General features: G+C 32.1%; 1 protein-coding gene across 1 annotated transcript in view; it reads right to left on the reverse strand.

Annotated features, from left to right (window-relative positions):
• Positions 1–15,119, reverse strand: part of LOC145312251 (uncharacterized) — a 32,017-nt gene extending 16,898 nt beyond the window's left edge. Inside the window, exons 1-6 of the mRNA XM_080151480.1 lie at positions 15,013–15,119; positions 13,836–13,915; positions 12,169–12,290; positions 11,634–11,737; positions 9,673–9,815; positions 9,144–9,233 (exon numbers count right to left, since the gene is read on the reverse strand). Of these exons, the coding sequence (XP_080007606.1) occupies positions 9,144–9,233; positions 9,673–9,815; positions 11,634–11,737; positions 12,169–12,290; positions 13,836–13,915; positions 15,013–15,098 (625 nt within the window). The 5' untranslated portion in view covers positions 15,099–15,119. The remainder of the gene's footprint in view (positions 1–9,143; positions 9,234–9,672; positions 9,816–11,633; positions 11,738–12,168; positions 12,291–13,835; positions 13,916–15,012) is intronic.
• Positions 15,120–22,072: the final 6,953 nt, after the last annotated feature.

Here is a 22,072-nt window from a genome sequence, read left to right on the forward strand (position 1 = left end):
AAAAGGACACGTACGTCAAATAAAAATAGAATGATGTAACAGAACATTGTATTTTTATTTATTAAATTGTATATGTCCCTAATATTAGTAGAACTTCCACAGGTCTTTTTTCCAGAACCGTTTTTCTTGTAGAGTTTAAATGTATTGAGAATTTAGGTAACGAGATACTAGGTTTAAAATGGATATAGAATATTTTTACAGGGGAAAATTTTGTTGTCCGTTTTGGTAGTTAATATGGACCTCATTTATTGGTCAGTTCGTTCATCTAATATGAGGGGAGGGGATTGGGGTATTGTTATTTCAGCCAGCTGAGAGTGTACAATAAAATCTGGTGCAACATAAATAAGTAAGTCAGGAGTGAAATCTGTAAGTCTGTACAAAAACGATTTAAAGTGTTTTTATTGTGCTTGTGTTGGTACATCATTGTCCTTGTTGCAACTCTATGTATTTAAAAATATAAATTGTTTAATCTAACTTATCATGAAATTAACTATTTTAAGTGAATTCATTGTTATACAGAATTTATTATTAGTAACAGAAAACAAAATAATAGTACATCATAATATTTTTTATGCTTTAACCATAAAGATATACCACTGGCCTAAACTAGTATTTTTTTCTAATATTTTTTCCTGCTTGATTGACACCTCTAGGGATTTAAATACAGAAATACATTACATAGACTGAAGAGTCAAAACAAAATGCACAAAAAGTATTTTTTCTTGAAACAATGTTTGTTAGTACGTTCATGGCTAATCAGACTATCTTAGTTTTGGTTCGACTTCAAGACTTTGATCCCTGAAAATCATCAAAAATATTTTTTAGTTATAAAGGGCTTTGGATCCAAAATCGAAAATTCTAGTTTTGAAATGACTAGAGGAATACAAATTAATGTATAAGGATAATTGTATAATCTAGAAAACTACCTGGCTCAAGTTGTGGAGACCTTTTTCGTCCTCTAGTAAATTGTTTTCTGTTCTTTTGTTGGGACTCGGCTGTGCTTATATTTCCGACGCTATTAGCTGTAAAATACCCAATACAGAATTGGTACAGGCCCCCCCCCCCCTCCTGTGGACAGAGTTACATATATCTCATTCTCCCTCTATTCTTATATAGAATAAACCCTAAGCTAAACCTTTAGATACTTTTATTCCAGATATTAGGAATGTTGAACCATAAATATTTGGTTTATCTGACGGTGCATATACAAAACTAATAATATTTTTCAGAATAGTAAAATATTTTCCACAATGAATCAGAAGGAATGACAAACGAGTGTCAAAACTAAAAAAAGCAGAACATTAATTTGTTAGTCTAAACAAAATTGTAAACAAATTTGTTGCAAAATGGCGTAAATGCAGGATACCTAAAAGGACATACTCTCCTTTAAGGATTTGGTTATAGAGATGTCTTGCTTATATTATTGTACCTCGATGTCCTAGAAATATTTATTTCAAAAATCAGATGAATAGGATAATTATGTCAAAAAAAATATAAAGGGGGATAGGCCTTTAGTTAGGGACAAACATACATGAAAACGATTTTACAAAACAATTAGAAACAAAAATTTAGCTATAGTACAAATATTATGCAAATGCAAAATTGTAAAAACACCTGCCTGACTTGTTAGCTGTCTGATTGTAAGGTGCCATTGTCCTTTTTATTATCAATCCATATGGAAACCCCACTCTATATAGAAGATATTGTTTTTAGATTATCTAACTTTTAGTTTAGCTGCAGGTTATCCTTAAATAAAGGTAGCATGCCCTCTGTTGATCTATCTATGTAAATCTTACTAACCGCTGGACCGATATGGTTCTCCTTTACTGCGAATTCTTTTATAGGTCCAGGGAATATTTAAATGTATTCCGAAGAGGGTATCCCAAATCTCAAAAGAATATTGTCCCCTAACTAGAGGCCTAACTAGAGGCGGCGTAACTTCTAGTAACAAATAAGTATAGCAAGGCTTTTGAGTATTCTAGGCCAAATATAGAAGCAAGTAAAAGTGGCTCCACAGATTATGACATTATACGATAGAATAGCCAATGAGAGGCCAGTATACACCAATGGTATACTTTATGCCACTTTATGGTGGAGCCACTTTTTCTTGCTTCCAAACATAAAGAAGTTAATCCTAGGATTTTACTTTTGTTTTCTTAACTTGTCTTTTTAGTTTACATAGTTCAGAAGCGATTTATCTTGAAAGGTTGGTGGTACCCTCCCCCAAAATATAGTTATAAACCTTTCCAGGACAAATGAGATGCTACATAATAAAGGAAAACCATAGCAGTGCAGCGATTAGCGAGATCCTTGGGTGCCGACACACAGAGATCCAGTTACTTTATTATTAGGATAATTCAAAAGCAATGATGCTTTGGATTCAAAGCCGTGCTGAAAAATATAGTATTAGAAATATAAGAATTAGAGGGAGTGGAAGGGGGCTCATAGTACAATCAATGTAATCTAAATGGGATATTGTTGGTGTATGGCTGGTGCCCTCCTCCGAGAAAGAATCACCCTCTTGGGACACTGGGGATTAATTAACAAAAACCAATGCAAGATTGAGAAGGTTTTGTGAGTATTTCTACTAAAACGTAGAACAAGAAAAAATAGCAAAATATAAATGAAATGTTATGTAATTTTTATAGACAGCATTTCGTGGATATTAAAATAACAAAATATAAGATTAAATCCAGTTTTGTTAGACCCGAGGAGCAGAAGGCCAAGGACACCAAAACTGGAATTAATTTATGATTTCTACTTTAATATTCGTGGAAAATTGCCTAGTTCGATTTTGTATATGATGGCTGATTTTTAACTTGGTACACAACAATATTTTGTATTATTAAATTTTGCTTTTAGTATGAATTTGGAACATTGATTCCTAAGACAACAAAGTATAATATAATAAACGAAGCATCTCTTTAATCAAGTCCTAAAAATATAAGTGTGTCCAAAAATAGTATCCTGCATTTTATAGTTTAGCCACAAATTAACTTACAATTTTGTTTAGACTTAAACATCTATATTCTATTCATTCAGTTCTGAAAGTCTACAAGAGTTTACAGATTCGCATATATGCATAGTGTCAACCTTGTTCTTTTAAAAACCATTGCTTGACCTATATATTGCTTTAATTTGCAGTAAACTTATTAGCAAAAGTGCAAAAAGAAAATTAGCTGACTAAACAAGGTCTACACTTTTTGATCAGGCTGCAATGTAATGTTTTAACTTGTTAGATGCTCTATCAGTCTATAATTGTGCTGATTGTTATTCGAATGCATCTTTTTCCTATTTTTTCCGGTTTATATATTTGCTATGGAGATAATCTAGCAACAGATTCTCTAAACCAGGAAATGGTATAATACTGGAGGAACAATGCGGTCATATTATTGGTTGAAAAATTGTACAGATTAATAGACGTAAGAGCATATTTTTTAATATTTCGTTCGCAATCGCATTAAGTTGTTGCATATCTTAGGAAGAAGATTGTCTTAGGTAAATTATTTCGTGTACAAATTTCTTCCCTGTTTTAATATTTTCAGCTTTAATTAATTGTAAGATAATTAAATTATATTTTGCTTCATGGTTAGAACCAATCTTTTTTTTGGGAGAAATATTTTCCTAATTTTTAGCTGTTTTGTTTGTATTCAAGGGTTTTGTCAAAGAAACTTTTTTCTATACTTTTTGTATTTCTGGATATTCTTCAAGTAAGACAAATATTTTCTATATTTCTACTATTTAAAATACTCAATATAAGCATATACGTTTTTTCAATAAAGCTTTTAAATCGATAATATCCGCTGGATTAGAAACGGTTTCGAGCCAAACTTATGTATGAATTATGTCCATATATTCATTGTTTCTCTTTACATTGTTAACTAATGCTGATTTGCTATTGTTAGATGTGGATATTTCTAAAAGCAAAGCTTTTCTACAATTAGGGTAGGTCCTTCCATACTTCGCTCTGTCTGGAACAGTTAGCTCTTTTCGTTAATTTAGACATGTTAGAATTGCCCTATCGATATCAAGCTTTGCAAAATGAACACGTATTATTGAGGCAGCGTAGCAACTCTATAATAGTATTATAAAGTTCATATGTCCATTTATAACATGCCGATTTTAACTTTTTTGGCAACAACTTTTTGTATGATATATTATTATACTATAAATATCAATTTTGTGAAATGGTTTCCTGGGACAACAAAGTACAATATCATAAGCGCAGCATCTCTATAATCAAGTCCTAAAAATGAAAGTATGCCCTTAAACAGCATCCTGTATTTAATCAATTTTGCATCACATATATTTGTTTATGTATATTTTAATCTCAGCCGTGCCTTAAATCCCTGGTTAAAGAAGAGCCTTCTTGAATTTGCACAAACTACAAAATTTTTCAAAGTTGCTAAACTTGTGAAAATATTTCAAATTTTGAGGGCACAATATAAGAAATTGTTGGTCAGGACTTGACTTTGAACTCTGGAATAGTTATTTCTCGCATCGTATTATAAACGGCTTTCCGCGGATAAAGAATGTACAATTATGAGATTAAAACTAGTTTTTTTAGCCCCGAGGTGACGAAGTCACCGGCTAAAAAAACTAGTTTTAATCTTATGATTGTACATTTCTATATTCGTAGAAAGCTGGATATAATACGATGCTAGACATAGTTTTTTCGTATGGATGAGAACCGGTTCCTATTCACCGGATTCGAATAAATACGAGAAAATAATTTATCATCTATTGGCATATACTTGTATAACTAGGCTGCTGACATAAAATTCAGACCTAAAAAAAGTGCCTCGATGCCTGTTGGCAAAACACATTATTTTACTTATAATTAGGATCGATCCGTACGTACGTCCGTCTGTCCAAAACGATTAGCTCTTTAAGGTAATTTAATCAACTTATAATTGTCCTACTGATTTCAAACTTTGTATGATGATTTTTATAACAGTTAGGTACGACTTCGAAAAGCACCAACTCTATAATAGTTACCAGAAAGTCCGTACGGTACATCCATTAAAAAAAATGTTTGACAACAATTTTGTGTATGTTATTGTTATAATTATCCTATTCACCTTATTTTTAAAATACTTATTCCTTTTATAACAAGGTACATTTTTACAAGCGAAGCATCTCTATTATCAAGTCCTAAAAATGTAAATTACTTACAATTTTGTTTAGACTTATGCATGAATATTCTGCTTATTCAGTTCTGACACTCAATACGTGTTAATGTTCGTTTGCCCTTCCATTTCAGAGCTTACTTTATGGATGTTGTCATCCTTGTTTATAATGAAAGTTTAATCAATGTGCGTTGCTATTATAAATATTGGATAAATATTGAATAGTCTTATAGTTGGCTTACAAATATATCTCAATATCTCATATTTTAATATTTAGATTTATTTTGAATTCTCAACGGCTATCTAAATAATAAACAGTAGTCATTTATTTATATTCTTAAATCTTTTTTTTCATTTATTGAAATCCTTACTTAACTGTTTTTTTTTTCAAATGAACCCTTTCCAAAACGTGATCTCAAATATCCGAAATTTGGGTATAACATACCCTATTAATTCCAATTGGTCGATAGGCTAGCTGGTGTTTGAATTGTTATCGCATATTAAAATGAATTCTAAAATAATAACATATATAATTAGAATGAATAAGATTTAAGAAAAATGAATAAATTTAATAGGTAGAATACAGTAATAAATATTATCCCATGATATAAAGTAGTAATGTTTTTTTTATTCTTTCTTAACTTAATTACTCGGAAAATATTGGTCAGAATTAGTAGTGATTTTCAGAGAAGTCTCATACATCTCCTGGGGTGGTTTTAGGCTATTTTTCTGACCTCTCCACCATTCTCTAGATAGTAAGGGGCAATTCCACCAGTGTAAACTTTAATTAAACTTTATTAAATACATACATAGGTTCCTAAGGTAAATCGCTATTAAGATAATATAAATTTAGGTCATTATGATAATTTGAGCTTTTATTTTAACAGGGAATGAATGTACATAGAATAAATTTCAACACTTTAAAATAATTTGCATGGCCTTAGCTAAACAAGGATGAAAACATGCATAAAGGCAAAGTAAAAAAGTTTAGTGAAATAACCTTGAATGTGAATTTGTCGCAAAATTGCTTAGATAAAGAGTTTATCTTTTGAAAGACCTAATTTTAAATATCGAAAGAATCATTGTTCTAAAAATAAAGCCAATGTTTTAAACTGAAGGGTTAAACTGAATGTTAAAAATAGCGTTCAGACTTTTGGGTAATGCTAGAGGCCTCTAGAGGCACTTGATGGAGTGGGAGAGTTGAATTCGACTACTCCGATCTTTGATTTTAGTTTTAAAAAGAAAAGAATAAAAATGGGGGGATTTTTCTGTGGACGATTTCTCTCGGGAGTGTGGTGGTGCCTCATTTCTCTCCCAAAATAGTTATACATCTTTCCAGGACCTATAAGAAGTCACATTTTAAAGGAGAACAATATCAGTTCAGCAGTTAGTGAGATACATACAGTCACAGATTCTGTTAATTTTATAAAAGAAATATAAACAGATGGAAAGCATAATGCAATTTTTAGTAGCGAAGCTACTCTATAATTCACTATGTCCGTCCGTCCGTCTGTCCGTCCGCCCGTCTGTCCGTCCGTCCGTCCGTCCGTAATTAATGAATTGGGGGAAACGTGATTTTCTCGGCTCCTATAAAAGATAGAGAGCTGAAATTTTTTGACAACATTCCCATCATTTGGTGTTTATGGTCCGATTTTCAAAATTTTTTAAGTTAAAGATATCAAAATTAAATTTCCCATCATTTGAAGGAAACAAAAATGACGGTCAGACTGCCTTTTTGCAGGTTTTTGGCTATTTTTATATATTCCACAATTTTCCCCATATCTTTGGTGTTTATGGTCCGATTTTCGAAATTTTTTCAGTTAAAGATATGAAAATTAAATTTCCTGTTGTTTGAAGAAAACAACAATGACAGTCAGACTGCCTTTTTGCAGGTTTTTGGCTATTTTTATATTTTTCACATTTTTACCCATATCTTTGGTGTTTATGGTCCAATTTTAAAGTTTTTTTCAGTTAAAGATATTAAAATTTAATTTCTGGCGTTTTAAGAAAAGAAACAATGGCAGCCAAAGTACCTTTTAGCAAGTTTTTGGCTATTTTTATATGTTTGACATATTTCCCCATATCTTTTTTGGTCCAATTGGTATTTTTGGTCCAATTTTAAAACTATTTGCATTAACAGTTTCAAAATATTTTTTCCCATTGTTATGTGCATCTAGTATGTAATTTATCATTTACTAAGTATATTTGCGATTACTTTTATTTAATGAAATCTTCCAATTTAAGCACCGGAACCTTCCCCTTCCACCACCAAGTTATCAGCACCACCTCAACCCTGAGGATAAAGGATCTAAACCTGCCCTCACCTGATAGAATCACCCCCACACAGACTGTTGTTGTCACAAGTAATCATCAAACCTTCCCTCTTTAGTACCCAGACCTACCACTCAACCCCTCTATGCTTATCTACCTATTGTGCTGCTCCATGGGCTATCCTGCCTGCCCCAGACAGGGATAGCCATCTACCTAACCATTGCAATTATCTATGTTTTACTGTATGATTTATCCTTAACTATCTTTATTCCTAATCCATATGTATTTATATTATGGTTAACTGTATTCTTAATCCCCCCCACCCTTTCCAGGGATGGGGAATCATGATTGCCCAAACTGACTATTGTATATGTATTATAATGCTTTTATGTTATGATCATTTATTCCTATCCATGTAGTTATTGTTTGTTGTATATATCTTCAGTATCCTTCAACCCTTCAATAAAGTGACAACTGAAATAGATGTTGATTCTTGTCTAGTGAATGCTAGAGAAGCATAGCTTCTCTATAGTAAGGTGTCCACGTCTGTTCACACTGCCGTAGTCTTTATTCGAACTCTGGTGTCTGCCATTTACCCTAGGCGGATACCACATAAGCATAATATCAGCCTCAAGTTTTTTTTATATTGGATAAAAATTGACATTTATTATGACATATTAACGACATGCCATTTACATAGCAAAAATGGATTGCATTTTAATGGGCTACTAAAACTGATTTTAATCACATAATTTTCATTTTGATTTCCGCGAAAAGCTGTCTATAATACGATGCGATCAATAACTAAGACAAAATCTAAAAATAAAAATGGGACAATAATGTGATAAAGGATTATTCTCAAGTTTGATAAAGAAAACTTATACGTCAGTTTTTCATTATTTAGTTGTGTCCTAGATATGACACCTAGCTGCACACCACAGACAGACAGATATACGTGTCAGGGAGGGAGGGAGGGAGGAGACATTAGGGCCGTTTATTACACCAATCCTCACAGTTTTATGTTAACGTTTTCTTATTCGTTGGCTTATCAACTCTGGAGACTATTCTTGAATTTTGATTGGTTGTCTCATTAAGTTGTGTGTCCAAACGTTTTAACCACTAATTGTAATTTTATGTATCAATATTGTAGATATCAATTTATCGTCCATTGTCTTATCCCTTTTGATCCCTGACAGACAGATGTGTGTGCAATACAGAGAGCTCAGGTATCTTAAGGGTTGACCCAATGAGCGATACATTAATATACATTTCTAATAATGATAAACAAGACTATCATTACTTTAGATAGGATATATTGAAACGTCAGGACACTTTTAGTTTATAACTAACCAACGTACTATCGTACTAACTAAGTACCCTATGTTTTAATAGCCAACGTATAAATAAGATATACAAAACTTGGGTTGTTAGTTAAATTTACAATTCAATGTCAAAAAGCTTTTTCATGAATACAACCTAATTGTTATTTTCTATTCCGATCCCTTATCTGAATTTATTCTTATTGCATTATTGCATACATATGCAATTTAATAAAATGTTATTGTATTTTAGTATGACGTAAAAACTAAATGTAGGTTAAATAAACAAAAAAATAACATATGGTAAAAGAATTTTTTTAAATAAAAAATTCTAAAAAGTGGTTAATTTGTGGATAGCTAGAATGAATGTTTTTATAACCATTGCTACAATTCTGTTGATAGCAAGATAGAAAGTAGATTATACCTGGATAGCAATTGGTTTGATCAGCAGGATATACACATCCAATAGGATTTCTGTAACCGCTGCTACCATACAATGTCCAGGCTGTACATCCTAAAAAACACCTTACTAATTGATATACGTGTAGTTATTGACAGGGGAAAATTGTTGTCAATTTAGCTTGCTAATTTGTACCTTATTTAGTTAGTTCGTTTTCCCACAGGAGAGGAGGGAATGGGGTGGATGGGGGTATCGTTATTTTAGTCAGCCGAGAACGTCACTTTATCAGAGTGCACTAAAATCTGGTATATATGGATTGCTATAACATTACATGTTAGTATGTTCATCTTTTTACATATGGCATAAGTTTAATCAAATTAATTTCAATTAAATTTGAGAATATAGCTTCTTGATATTTAAAAGCCTTGAAAGTGTAAGAAATCATACAATTATTGTAGATTTAATTATTGGTACGTAGAATTTAAAAAAAATATATTTTTATCAATACAATTAACGATGTTCCAGGTAAAAAAACATTGATCTGTATTTTTACCTGTTAAAACCATACTGTTGACATTATCTGGAAATACCATATTGTCTTTGTCATTATAGGTATACTCTTCTCTACCACTGAAGTTTATCTGGTGGTAGAAATTGAGAGTGTCGAACTTGTATCCATCTGGGGCACCAGTATATCTAATTAAGAAAAAATTGCAAACATAGCGGTCATCAGGTATCTAAAGGAATAAGACAATGGCCAATAAGTTGGTGTACATTCAAAATGATGATACACAAAATTACCACTTCATAGCACATCCACTCGTCCTCGGGAAGGTGATAGATTCGAATCATAGTATATCACTGTGTCAAAACTAAAGACTTTAAAATTGGTTCCTACTGATGTTATGTCATGTGTGCAACATATATTGTTAGAGTAGGGTAAATGCCTTGGCCTGATATGGGTGCAACTTCTTACCATGCACATGACTTCTAAGACTAGGGTCGTGCTATCAAAGGGTTGGTTGTCTGAAGGATGTTTGACCATAAATAACATTAAGTAAGGTTTGGTTCAAAGATATACACTAAAATAAGATCTAGAGGTTTATCCTGTCCTTAAGCGTATCTGAAAGCACTGTTATGTGTGACGTCATAAAAATACGTCTATTTTCCATCTTTTTTCCTTTTTCACTTCTCCTTTCATCCCTCCTTTTTGACGTATTTTAATGACGTCACACTAGACACTTTCCAACGCTTTGGGTATCTGAGGCTAAGGTAAAGAATACCTCAAACTGCTGGCTGTCCTGAGGAACTGTCCAGGTACAATTGTACAGTAGTTGTCTCCAAACATGTAGAAACTGTTTCAAGTAGCTGTGCCAGAACTATAATAAATAATACCTCAAACTGCTGGCTGTTCTTAGGAACTGTCCAGGAACACTTGTACAGTAGTTGTCACCAAACATGTAGAAACTGTTTCCAGTAGCTGTGCCAGAATTATAATAAATAATACCTCAAACTGCTGGCTGTCCTGAGGAACTGTGCAGGTACACTTGTACAGTAGTTGTCTCCAAACATGTAGAAACTGTTGCCAGCAGTTGTTCCAGAATTATAATAAATAATACCTCAAACTGCTGGCTGTTCTTAGGAACTGTCCAGGTACACTTGTACAATAGTTGTCACCAAACATGTAGAAACTGTGTCCAGCACTTGTGACAGAATTATAATAAATAATACCTCAAACTGATGGCTGTTCTAAGGAACTGTCCAGGTACACTTGTACAGTAGTTGTCACCAAACATGTAGAAACTGTTTCCAGTAGCTGTGCCAGAATTATAATAAAGAATACCACAAACTGCTAGATGTTCTAAGGAACTGTCAAGGTAACTTGTACCGTAGTTATCACCAAACATGTAGAAACTGTTGCCAGCACTTGTTCCAGAATTATAATAAATAATACCTCAAACTGCTGACTGTTCTTATGAACTGTCCAGGTACACTTGTACAATAGTTGTCACCAAACATGTAGAAACTATGTCCAGCACTTGTGCCAGAATTATAATAAATAATACCTCAAACTGCTGGCTGTTCTAAGAAACTGTCCAGGTACACTTGTTCAATAGTTGTCTCCAAACATGTTCAAACTATTTCCAGTAGCTGTGCCAGAATTATAATAAAGAATATCTAAAACTGCTGACTGTTCTTAGGAACTTTCCAGGTACAATTGTACAGTAGTTGTCACCAAACATGTAGAAACTGTTGCTAGCAGTTGTTCCAGAGTTATAATAAATAGTACCTCAAACTGCTGGCTGTTCTTAGGAACTGTGCAGGTACACTTGTACAGTAATTGTCACCAAACATGTAGAAACTATTTCCATCACTTGTTCCAGAATTATAATAAAGAATACCTCAAACTGCTGGCTGTTCTTAGGAACTGTCCAGGTACAATTGTACAGTAGTTGTCACCAAACATGTAGAAACTGTTTCCAGCACTTGTTCCAGAATTATAATTAATAATACCTCAAACTGCTGGCTGTTCTTAGGAACTGTCCAGGTACACTTGTACAGTAGTTGTCTCCAAACATGTAGAAACTGTTGCCAGCATTTGTGCCAGAATTATAATCCTGGTACAACAAATCTTTCAAACTTTAATTTTTTGTTATCTTTTTGTTATTGGCGGTGATCTGGGATCAGAAAAGTTAGTAGTTAGCTTAAAACTGGACCAAAGCTATATTCTCTAAAGAGCAAAGCCCAATTGGTTTAGAAATGACTTTTTGCTTACCAAAAAAGTAATATATATTTTTTTTATAGGGGGTTAGGAGTGTCCCACCCCCAAGAAAATAGCTTAATGCCACTACTATATTACAAAAAGGGTACAGCCTAATTGGTTCAGTGGTTACCAATACCTAGATCTTATATCTTTAGACAGACAGACAGACGAACATACAGACATAGTTAAACACTATGTCTGTATGTTTGTCTATTATAACTATTAGTTATACTATTTTTTTTTTAGATAATTATAATAAAAGTTTTAAAAAGATTTGTATCCTGCCTTATCAGAGTAAAGAATCCATATACCACTCTGGACACAACAACTTTGGATCCGATTATTGAAATTATAATTTCTTAGATCTGAGATGTAATCAACAGCTTTCACTGAGCTTCCAGACAGGTCTAAACATAAATGGATATAGGATATATTATACATACATACGTGGATAAATTGACAGAGAAAAATTTGTCGCCATTTTAGCTTATGTAGGAGAGGAGGGAGATGAGTAAGGGGTCTATCGTTATTTTAGCCGGAGCGAGTACTTCTTTATCAGAGTACTTGCAAATCTGGTGCAACATCTCAGTAATATTAAAATAGCTTTGCTAATGACGTATTCATATATCATGGATTTGAAAGGAGCAAACCCAGCTCCACAATATATAGTCCAAGGCAGGATGTTTAACTAAAATATTGGATAACCCCGACCCCCCTTTTGAAGGGGTCGAAGGATGGAAAGGAAAATATTCTAACGAGAAAACTCCTGGCTACTATGTTAATTGTCTAAAATAATGAAATATTCAAAATATGTTACTTTATATATCTAAACTAGCGTGTTCGGATCTAAAAACGAATTAGCCTAAAACCATAACTGGAACTGTGTGAAGCTTTCCCAAAAAGGGAACTCAATCGGTGAAGGGATATTAAGCATCAGTCAAAAAAAACATTACTACTTTATCTAATAGGATAAACGGCAGTAAATGAAATTATATTTAGATTATAAATATGAGTAACAATAGTTATTAGATGTTTTATACTCTTTTTTGTTTATACAATAAAAATAAACAAGTGTTTTAATAAAACAATTTGAGATTATCTCATTCTGATAAGTTGAAAATTATATATATTGTTTTTTTCCACAGGGATCTAAAGGGATAAGACAATGAGGGATAAAATGATATACAATGTACATCCCCAATGATGATGCACAAATTACCCCTTCCCTAGAATAAAATGAATGTTAATTTAAATGTTTAGACGCCTAACTTAATGAAGCAAACAATCAAAATTCAAAAAAATTTCCCCAAGTCGTTAAGTCAGCGAATAAAAAAACGTTTTAATTAAACTTTGAGGACTAGTGTAATAAACAGCCTAATGTCCCCTCCCTCCCAGGTTTTATTATCAATTATTTTTTATGATTAGAATCTCTGAAAGTGTCCCTCTCCCTCATTGTTTCAATATTGAATCTTATGCTTTTATTATGTACATTTTTAAATCTTTGTAATCTTGTAATTACATTAAAAAATAGATAAGAAAATAGCCCAAAAAAATCTCAAGACATTTATTTACCTGCCCTAAAAAGAATAATAAATTCGGACAAGCATTTTCCGAGATCTTTAGCTTCAAAGGAGAAAGATTGAACAAGATCTTAGCGGATATACGATAAATATACAAGCAGACATCCTATGGTATAAACATTTAATTTGCAATTAAAGAGAAGCTTTGCTCGTTATTATTATCGTTTGCCTGCGTCTCTAGCATCTAAGGGCTCTGTATTTAAAGATTTAAAATAGCTTAAAACCATCCCATAACCTAAATTAAAACTCAAAATAGCCTACAACTATCTATTTGAGGTTTCCCTAAACTGAAAGCTTAAGCTTCAGACAAAAAAAAAACTTACTACTTTATATAAAAGGACAAACCTAATTATTAAGTATTTATTAGCATACCTGCATTTTCGTAGCATGTAATAGTTTGTTTGGTAGCTACATGTCCTTTAGGCCCTCCCATCTCAGGTTTAGTTATAGCTCTAAATAATGTAATAGTTTGTTTAGTAGCTACATGTCCTTTAGGTCCTCCAATCTCAGGTTTAGTTATGGCTCTAAATAATGTAATAGTTTGTTTAGTAGCTACATGTCCTTTAGGCCCTCCCATCTCAGGTTTAGTTATGGCTCTAAATAATAGTTTGTTTGGTAGCTACATGTCCTTTAGCTCCTCCAATCTCAGGTTTAGTTATTGCTCTAAATAATGTAATAGTTTGTTTAGTAGCTACATGTCCTTTATCTCCTTCCATCTCAGGTTTAGTTATGGCTCTAAATAATAGTTTGTTTGGTAGCTACATGTCCTTTAGCTCCTCCAATCCCAGGTTTAGTTATTGCTCTAAATAATGTAATAGTTTGTTTAGTAGCTACATGTCCTTTAGCTCCTCCCATCTCAGGTTTAGTTATGGCTCTAAATAATGTAATAGTTTGTTTGGTAGCTACATGTCCTTTAGCTCCTCCCATCTCAGGTTTAGTTATGGCTCTAAATAATGTAATAGTTTTGTTAGGTAGCTACATGTCCTTTAGGTCCTCCCATCTCAGGTTTAGTTATGGCTCTAAATAATGTAATAGTTTGTTTGGTAGCTACATGTCCTTTAGGTCCTCCCATCTCAGATTTAATCATTTGTCAATTATAAACTATCAGCACTGCGCCACTAGCATTTAGGGACTTTGTATTCATAGAGGTAAATAGGTCTGATAGGAACATAGTCAAAAACTATTCCAAAACCTAAATCTGAAATTGAAATAGTCTAAAACCATCACGGGACTTATGTAAAGCTTACATAAAACAGAGAACTTAATCAGTTCACTAGTTATTGTGATCTTAAGATTCAGACAAAAAAAAACTTTACTACTTCATATCATAGATATAAATAGATAAGACAATGGCCGATAAACTGATTTACATCCCCAATGATGATAAACAAAATTAATTCTTTGTTGTTTGAACCTTTAAACACTCGCATTAATGAACAGACCAATCAAAATTCAAAGTCCCAAAAGTTGTTAATCCAAAGAACAAGAATAGTTTACATAGAACTTTGGGGACTAGTGTAATAAACACATTCTTTCCCTTCCTTTTTACCTGGAACTTAAAATCTTTTCAGTTGTTACATCTATACAAACAACACATAAAAATATAACATTCAACAAACAATTTTTAGAAATCATTTTATCTTTTGACCAAGTTAATAATCTGAAATTGAAAACATAGTATTTTTTCTACTTACTTTTAAAAGCGAAGCTTTTCTACAATTAGAGTCGATCCGTCCGTACGTCCGTCCGTAACGGATAGATTTTTACGTTAATTTAGGCATGTTAGAATTGTCCTATCGATTTCAAACTTTGCACGATGATTCATGTTGTAGTTAGGTACGATTTTGAAAGCGTCGTAGTTCTATAATCGTTACCAGAATGCCCGTACGTCCATTTTGAACATTTTGATATTTCAGTTTTTCAAAACAATTTTTTATGTGATATAATCAAACAATTTATCTGATTTTTGGAGTACTGGTTCCTATTACAATAAGGTACAATATTATAAGCGAAGCATCTCTATAATTAAGCCCTAAAAATGTCAGTATGTCCTTTAACAGTATTCTGTATTTAAGAAGTTTTGCAACAAATGTATGTATAATTTTGATATTAATTAAAGTTTGAAATCGCTATGACAATTCTAACGTCTAAATTAATGAAAAGAGCTAACCGTTCCGGACGGATAAATGTAGGGACTAACAAACCATAATTATAGAAAAGCTTCTTTTGTAAAAACACTAAACCAATAAAAATATTGAATGATTATACAGCAGCCATCGACATCTTTTGTTCCAAATAAGAAAGGTAAAACCTATGTCACTGTTAGGATCCAAAAGCGAACTAAATAAAAAAAAATTAAACGCATTTTTGACAGTGAATATGTATAATATGTATTTATTCAGTATATGTAGGTATTGAAATTACACTTGTATATGTTAAATATAGACGTATGAAAAGTAGAATAATCAAATGTATTAAATTTTCAATACTTTTACCCTTAAAAAGATTACTAAATAAGTGAAAATGTTCAATAAATCCCAGTTTCAATATAGCTTCAAAACCGGATAGTATCCACTGGATTAGACCCAGTTTTCAACCATACTGAAAAATCATTTATTGTATCACATTTTTCACGAATTTTTTTACGAACTTTAGAATGGGAAATAATTTATCGTTTGAATATCCGCGGAAAACTGTCTATAATAATGTCTATATAAATCACAGAGACAGACATACCTTTACCTATTATCTTTCAAAATAGTTAAAAACCATCCCTCAACTTAAATGAAGACACCATGTTGGAAGAAGCAATTCAGTGTAAATAGAATCTAACGACATAGACGTCCAAGGGTGGGGGTAAAGGGGTGTTAAATCCACATTTTGCCCCCTATTTAAAAAAATACATTACTTTAAAACTCTCCTTAAGAAAACGCTTGGACGTCCCTGGCTAACGAGATTTTAGTGTACAGAGAGAGACAGAAACATCCAAGCCTTTCCGTGTTTTATAAAGCTCTAAACAAACTCTAATATCTATAGGCTATAGCACAGTTTTCCCAAGTGAGTCACATTTTTATGGAAAAATGTAAAATAATATGAAAATTCTAAAAGGACACGTACGTCAAATAAAAATAGAATGATGTAACAGAACATTGTATTTTTATTTATTAAATTGTATATGTCCCTAATATTAGTAGAACTTCCACAGGTCTTTTTTCCAGAACCGTTTTTCTTGTAGAGTTTAAATGTATTGAGAATTTAGGTAACGAGATACTAGGTTTAAAATGGATATAGAATATTTTTACAGGGGAAAATTTTGTTGTCCGTTTTGGTAGTTAATATGGACCTCATTTATTGGTCAGTTCGTTCATCTAATATGAGGGGAGGGGATTGGGGTATTGTTATTTCAGCCAGCTGAGAGTGTACAATAAAATCTGGTGCAACATAAATAAGTAAGTCAGGAGTGAAATCTGTAAGTCTGTACAAAAACGATTTAAAGTGTTTTTATTGTGCTTGTGTTGGTACATCATTGTCCTTGTTGCAACTCTATGTATTTAAAAATATAAATTGTTTAATCTAACTTATCATGAAATTAACTATTTTAAGTGAATTCATTGTTATACAGAATTTATTATTAGTAACAGAAAACAAAATAATAGTACATCATAATATTTTTTATGCTTTAACCATAAAGATATACCACTGGCCTAAACTAGTATTTTTTTCTAATATTTTTTCCTGCTTGATTGACACCTCTAGGGATTTAAATACAGAAATACATTACATAGACTGAAGAGTCAAAACAAAATGCACAAAAAGTATTTTTTCTTGAAACAATGTTTGTTAGTACGTTCATGGCTAATCAGACTATCTTAGTTTTGGTTCGACTTCAAGACTTTGATCCCTGAAAATCATCAAAAATATTTTTTAGTTATAAAGGGCTTTGGATCCAAAATCGAAAATTCTAGTTTTGAAATGACTAGAGGAATACAAATTAATGTATAAGGATAATTGTATAATCTAGAAAACTACCTGGCTCAAGTTGTGGAGACCTTTTTCGTCCTCTAGTAAATTGTTTTCTGTTCTTTTGTTGGGACTCGGCTGTGCTTATATTTCCGACGCTATTAGCTGTAAAATACCCAATACAGAATTGGTACAGGCCCCCCCCCCCCTCCTGTGGACAGAGTTACATATATCTCATTCTCCCTCTATTCTTATATAGAATAAACCCTAAGCTAAACCTTTAGATACTTTTATTCCAGATATTAGGAATGTTGAACCATAAATATTTGGTTTATCTGACGGTGCATATACAAAACTAATAATATTTTTCAGAATAGTAAAATATTTTCCACAATGAATCAGAAGGAATGACAAACGAGTGTCAAAACTAAAAAAAGCAGAACATTAATTTGTTAGTCTAAACAAAATTGTAAACAAATTTGTTGCAAAATGGCGTAAATGCAGGATACCTAAAAGGACATACTCTCCTTTAAGGATTTGGTTATAGAGATGTCTTGCTTATATTATTGTACCTCGATGTCCTAGAAATATTTATTTCAAAAATCAGATGAATAGGATAATTATGTCAAAAAAAATATAAAGGGGGATAGGCCTTTAGTTAGGGACAAACATACATGAAAACGATTTTACAAAACAATTAGAAACAAAAATTTAGCTATAGTACAAATATTATGCAAATGCAAAATTGTAAAAACACCTGCCTGACTTGTTAGCTGTCTGATTGTAAGGTGCCATTGTCCTTTTTATTATCAATCCATATGGAAACCCCACTCTATATAGAAGATATTGTTTTTAGATTATCTAACTTTTAGTTTAGCTGCAGGTTATCCTTAAATAAAGGTAGCATGCCCTCTGTTGATCTATCTATGTAAATCTTACTAACCGCTGGACCGATATGGTTCTCCTTTACTGCGAATTCTTTTATAGGTCCAGGGAATATTTAAATGTATTCCGAAGAGGGTATCCCAAATCTCAAAAGAATATTGTCCCCTAACTAGAGGCCTAACTAGAGGCGGCGTAACTTCTAGTAACAAATAAGTATAGCAAGGCTTTTGAGTATTCTAGGCCAAATATAGAAGCAAGTAAAAGTGGCTCCACAGATTATGACATTATACGATAGAATAGCCAATGAGAGGCCAGTATACACCAATGGTATACTTTATGCCACTTTATGGTGGAGCCACTTTTTCTTGCTTCCAAACATAAAGAAGTTAATCCTAGGATTTTACTTTTGTTTTCTTAACTTGTCTTTTTAGTTTACATAGTTCAGAAGCGATTTATCTTGAAAGGTTGGTGGTACCCTCCCCCAAAATATAGTTATAAACCTTTCCAGGACAAATGAGATGCTACATAATAAAGGAAAACCATAGCAGTGCAGCGATTAGCGAGATCCTTGGGTGCCGACACACAGAGATCCAGTTACTTTATTATTAGGATAATTCAAAAGCAATGATGCTTTGGATTCAAAGCCGTGCTGAAAAATATAGTATTAGAAATATAAGAATTAGAGGGAGTGGAAGGGGGCTCATAGTACAATCAATGTAATCTAAATGGGATATTGTTGGTGTATGGCTGGTGCCCTCCTCCGAGAAAGAATCACCCTCTTGGGACACTGGGGATTAATTAACAAAAACCAATGCAAGATTGAGAAGGTTTTGTGAGTATTTCTACTAAAACGTAGAACAAGAAAAAATAGCAAAATATAAATGAAATGTTATGTAATTTTTATAGACAGCATTTCGTGGATATTAAAATAACAAAATATAAGATTAAATCCAGTTTTGTTAGACCCGAGGAGCAGAAGGCCAAGGACACCAAAACTGGAATTAATTTATGATTTCTACTTTAATATTCGTGGAAAATTGCCTAGTTCGATTTTGTATATGATGGCTGATTTTTAACTTGGTACACAACAATATTTTGTATTATTAAATTTTGCTTTTAGTATGAATTTGGAACATTGATTCCTAAGACAACAAAGTATAATATAATAAACGAAGCATCTCTTTAATCAAGTCCTAAAAATATAAGTGTGTCCAAAAATAGTATCCTGCATTTTATAGTTTAGCCACAAATTAACTTACAATTTTGTTTAGACTTAAACATCTATATTCTATTCATTCAGTTCTGAAAGTCTACAAGAGTTTACAGATTCGCATATATGCATAGTGTCAACCTTGTTCTTTTAAAAACCATTGCTTGACCTATATATTGCTTTAATTTGCAGTAAACTTATTAGCAAAAGTGCAAAAAGAAAATTAGCTGACTAAACAAGGTCTACACTTTTTGATCAGGCTGCAATGTAATGTTTTAACTTGTTAGATGCTCTATCAGTCTATAATTGTGCTGATTGTTATTCGAATGCATCTTTTTCCTATTTTTTCCGGTTTATATATTTGCTATGGAGATAATCTAGCAACAGATTCTCTAAACCAGGAAATGGTATAATACTGGAGGAACAATGCGGTCATATTATTGGTTGAAAAATTGTACAGATTAATAGACGTAAGAGCATATTTTTTAATATTTCGTTCGCAATCGCATTAAGTTGTTGCATATCTTAGGAAGAAGATTGTCTTAGGTAAATTATTTCGTGTACAAATTTCTTCCCTGTTTTAATATTTTCAGCTTTAATTAATTGTAAGATAATTAAATTATATTTTGCTTCATGGTTAGAACCAATCTTTTTTTTGGGAGAAATATTTTCCTAATTTTTAGCTGTTTTGTTTGTATTCAAGGGTTTTGTCAAAGAAACTTTTTTCTATACTTTTTGTATTTCTGGATATTCTTCAAGTAAGACAAATATTTTCTATATTTCTACTATTTAAAATACTCAATATAAGCATATACGTTTTTTCAATAAAGCTTTTAAATCGATAATATCCGCTGGATTAGAAACGGTTTCGAGCCAAACTTATGTATGAATTATGTCCATATATTCATTGTTTCTCTTTACATTGTTAACTAATGCTGATTTGCTATTGTTAGATGTGGATATTTCTAAAAGCAAAGCTTTTCTACAATTAGGGTAGGTCCTTCCATACTTCGCTCTGTCTGGAACAGTTAGCTCTTTTCGTTAATTTAGACATGTTAGAATTGCCCTATCGATATCAAGCTTTGCAAAATGAACACGTATTATTGAGGCAGCGTAGCAACTCTATAATAGTATTATAAAGTTCATATGTCCATTTATAACATGCCGATTTTAACTTTTTTGGCAACAACTTTTTGTATGATATATTATTATACTATAAATATCAATTTTGTGAAATGGTTTCCTGGGACAACAAAGTACAATATCATAAGCGCAGCATCTCTATAATCAAGTCCTAAAAATGAAAGTATGCCCTTAAACAGCATCCTGTATTTAATCAATTTTGCATCACATATATTTGTTTATGTATATTTTAATCTCAGCCGTGCCTTAAATCCCTGGTTAAAGAAGAGCCTTCTTGAATTTGCACAAACTACAAAATTTTTCAAAGTTGCTAAACTTGTGAAAATATTTCAAATTTTGAGGGCACAATATAAGAAATTGTTGGTCAGGACTTGACTTTGAACTCTGGAATAGTTATTTCTCGCATCGTATTATAAACGGCTTTCCGCGGATAAAGAATGTACAATTATGAGATTAAAACTAGTTTTTTTAGCCCCGAGGTGACGAAGTCACCGGCTAAAAAAACTAGTTTTAATCTTATGATTGTACATTTCTATATTCGTAGAAAGCTGGATATAATACGATGCTAGACATAGTTTTTTCGTATGGATGAGAACCGGTTCCTATTCACCGGATTCGAATAAATACGAGAAAATAATTTATCATCTATTGGCATATACTTGTATAACTAGGCTGCTGACATAAAATTCAGACCTAAAAAAAGTGCCTCGATGCCTGTTGGCAAAACACATTATTTTACTTATAATTAGGATCGATCCGTACGTACGTCCGTCTGTCCAAAACGATTAGCTCTTTAAGGTAATTTAATCAACTTATAATTGTCCTACTGATTTCAAACTTTGTATGATGATTTTTATAACAGTTAGGTACGACTTCGAAAAGCACCAACTCTATAATAGTTACCAGAAAGTCCGTACGGTACATCCATTAAAAAAAATGTTTGACAACAATTTTGTGTATGTTATTGTTATAATTATCCTATTCACCTTATTTTTAAAATACTTATTCCTTTTATAACAAGGTACATTTTTACAAGCGAAGCATCTCTATTATCAAGTCCTAAAAATGTAAATTACTTACAATTTTGTTTAGACTTATGCATGAATATTCTGCTTATTCAGTTCTGACACTCAATACGTGTTAATGTTCGTTTGCCCTTCCATTTCAGAGCTTACTTTATGGATGTTGTCATCCTTGTTTATAATGAAAGTTTAATCAATGTGCGTTGCTATTATAAATATTGGATAAATATTGAATAGTCTTATAGTTGGCTTACAAATATATCTCAATATCTCATATTTTAATATTTAGATTTATTTTGAATTCTCAACGGCTATCTAAATAATAAACAGTAGTCATTTATTTATATTCTTAAATCTTTTTTTTCATTTATTGAAATCCTTACTTAACT

Source organism: Acartia tonsa, chromosome 2, assembly GCF_053477335.1.
Source record: "Acartia tonsa isolate MP-2025a chromosome 2, ASM5347733v1, whole genome shotgun sequence".
NCBI lineage: Eukaryota > Metazoa > Arthropoda > Copepoda > Calanoida > Acartiidae > Acartia > Acartia tonsa.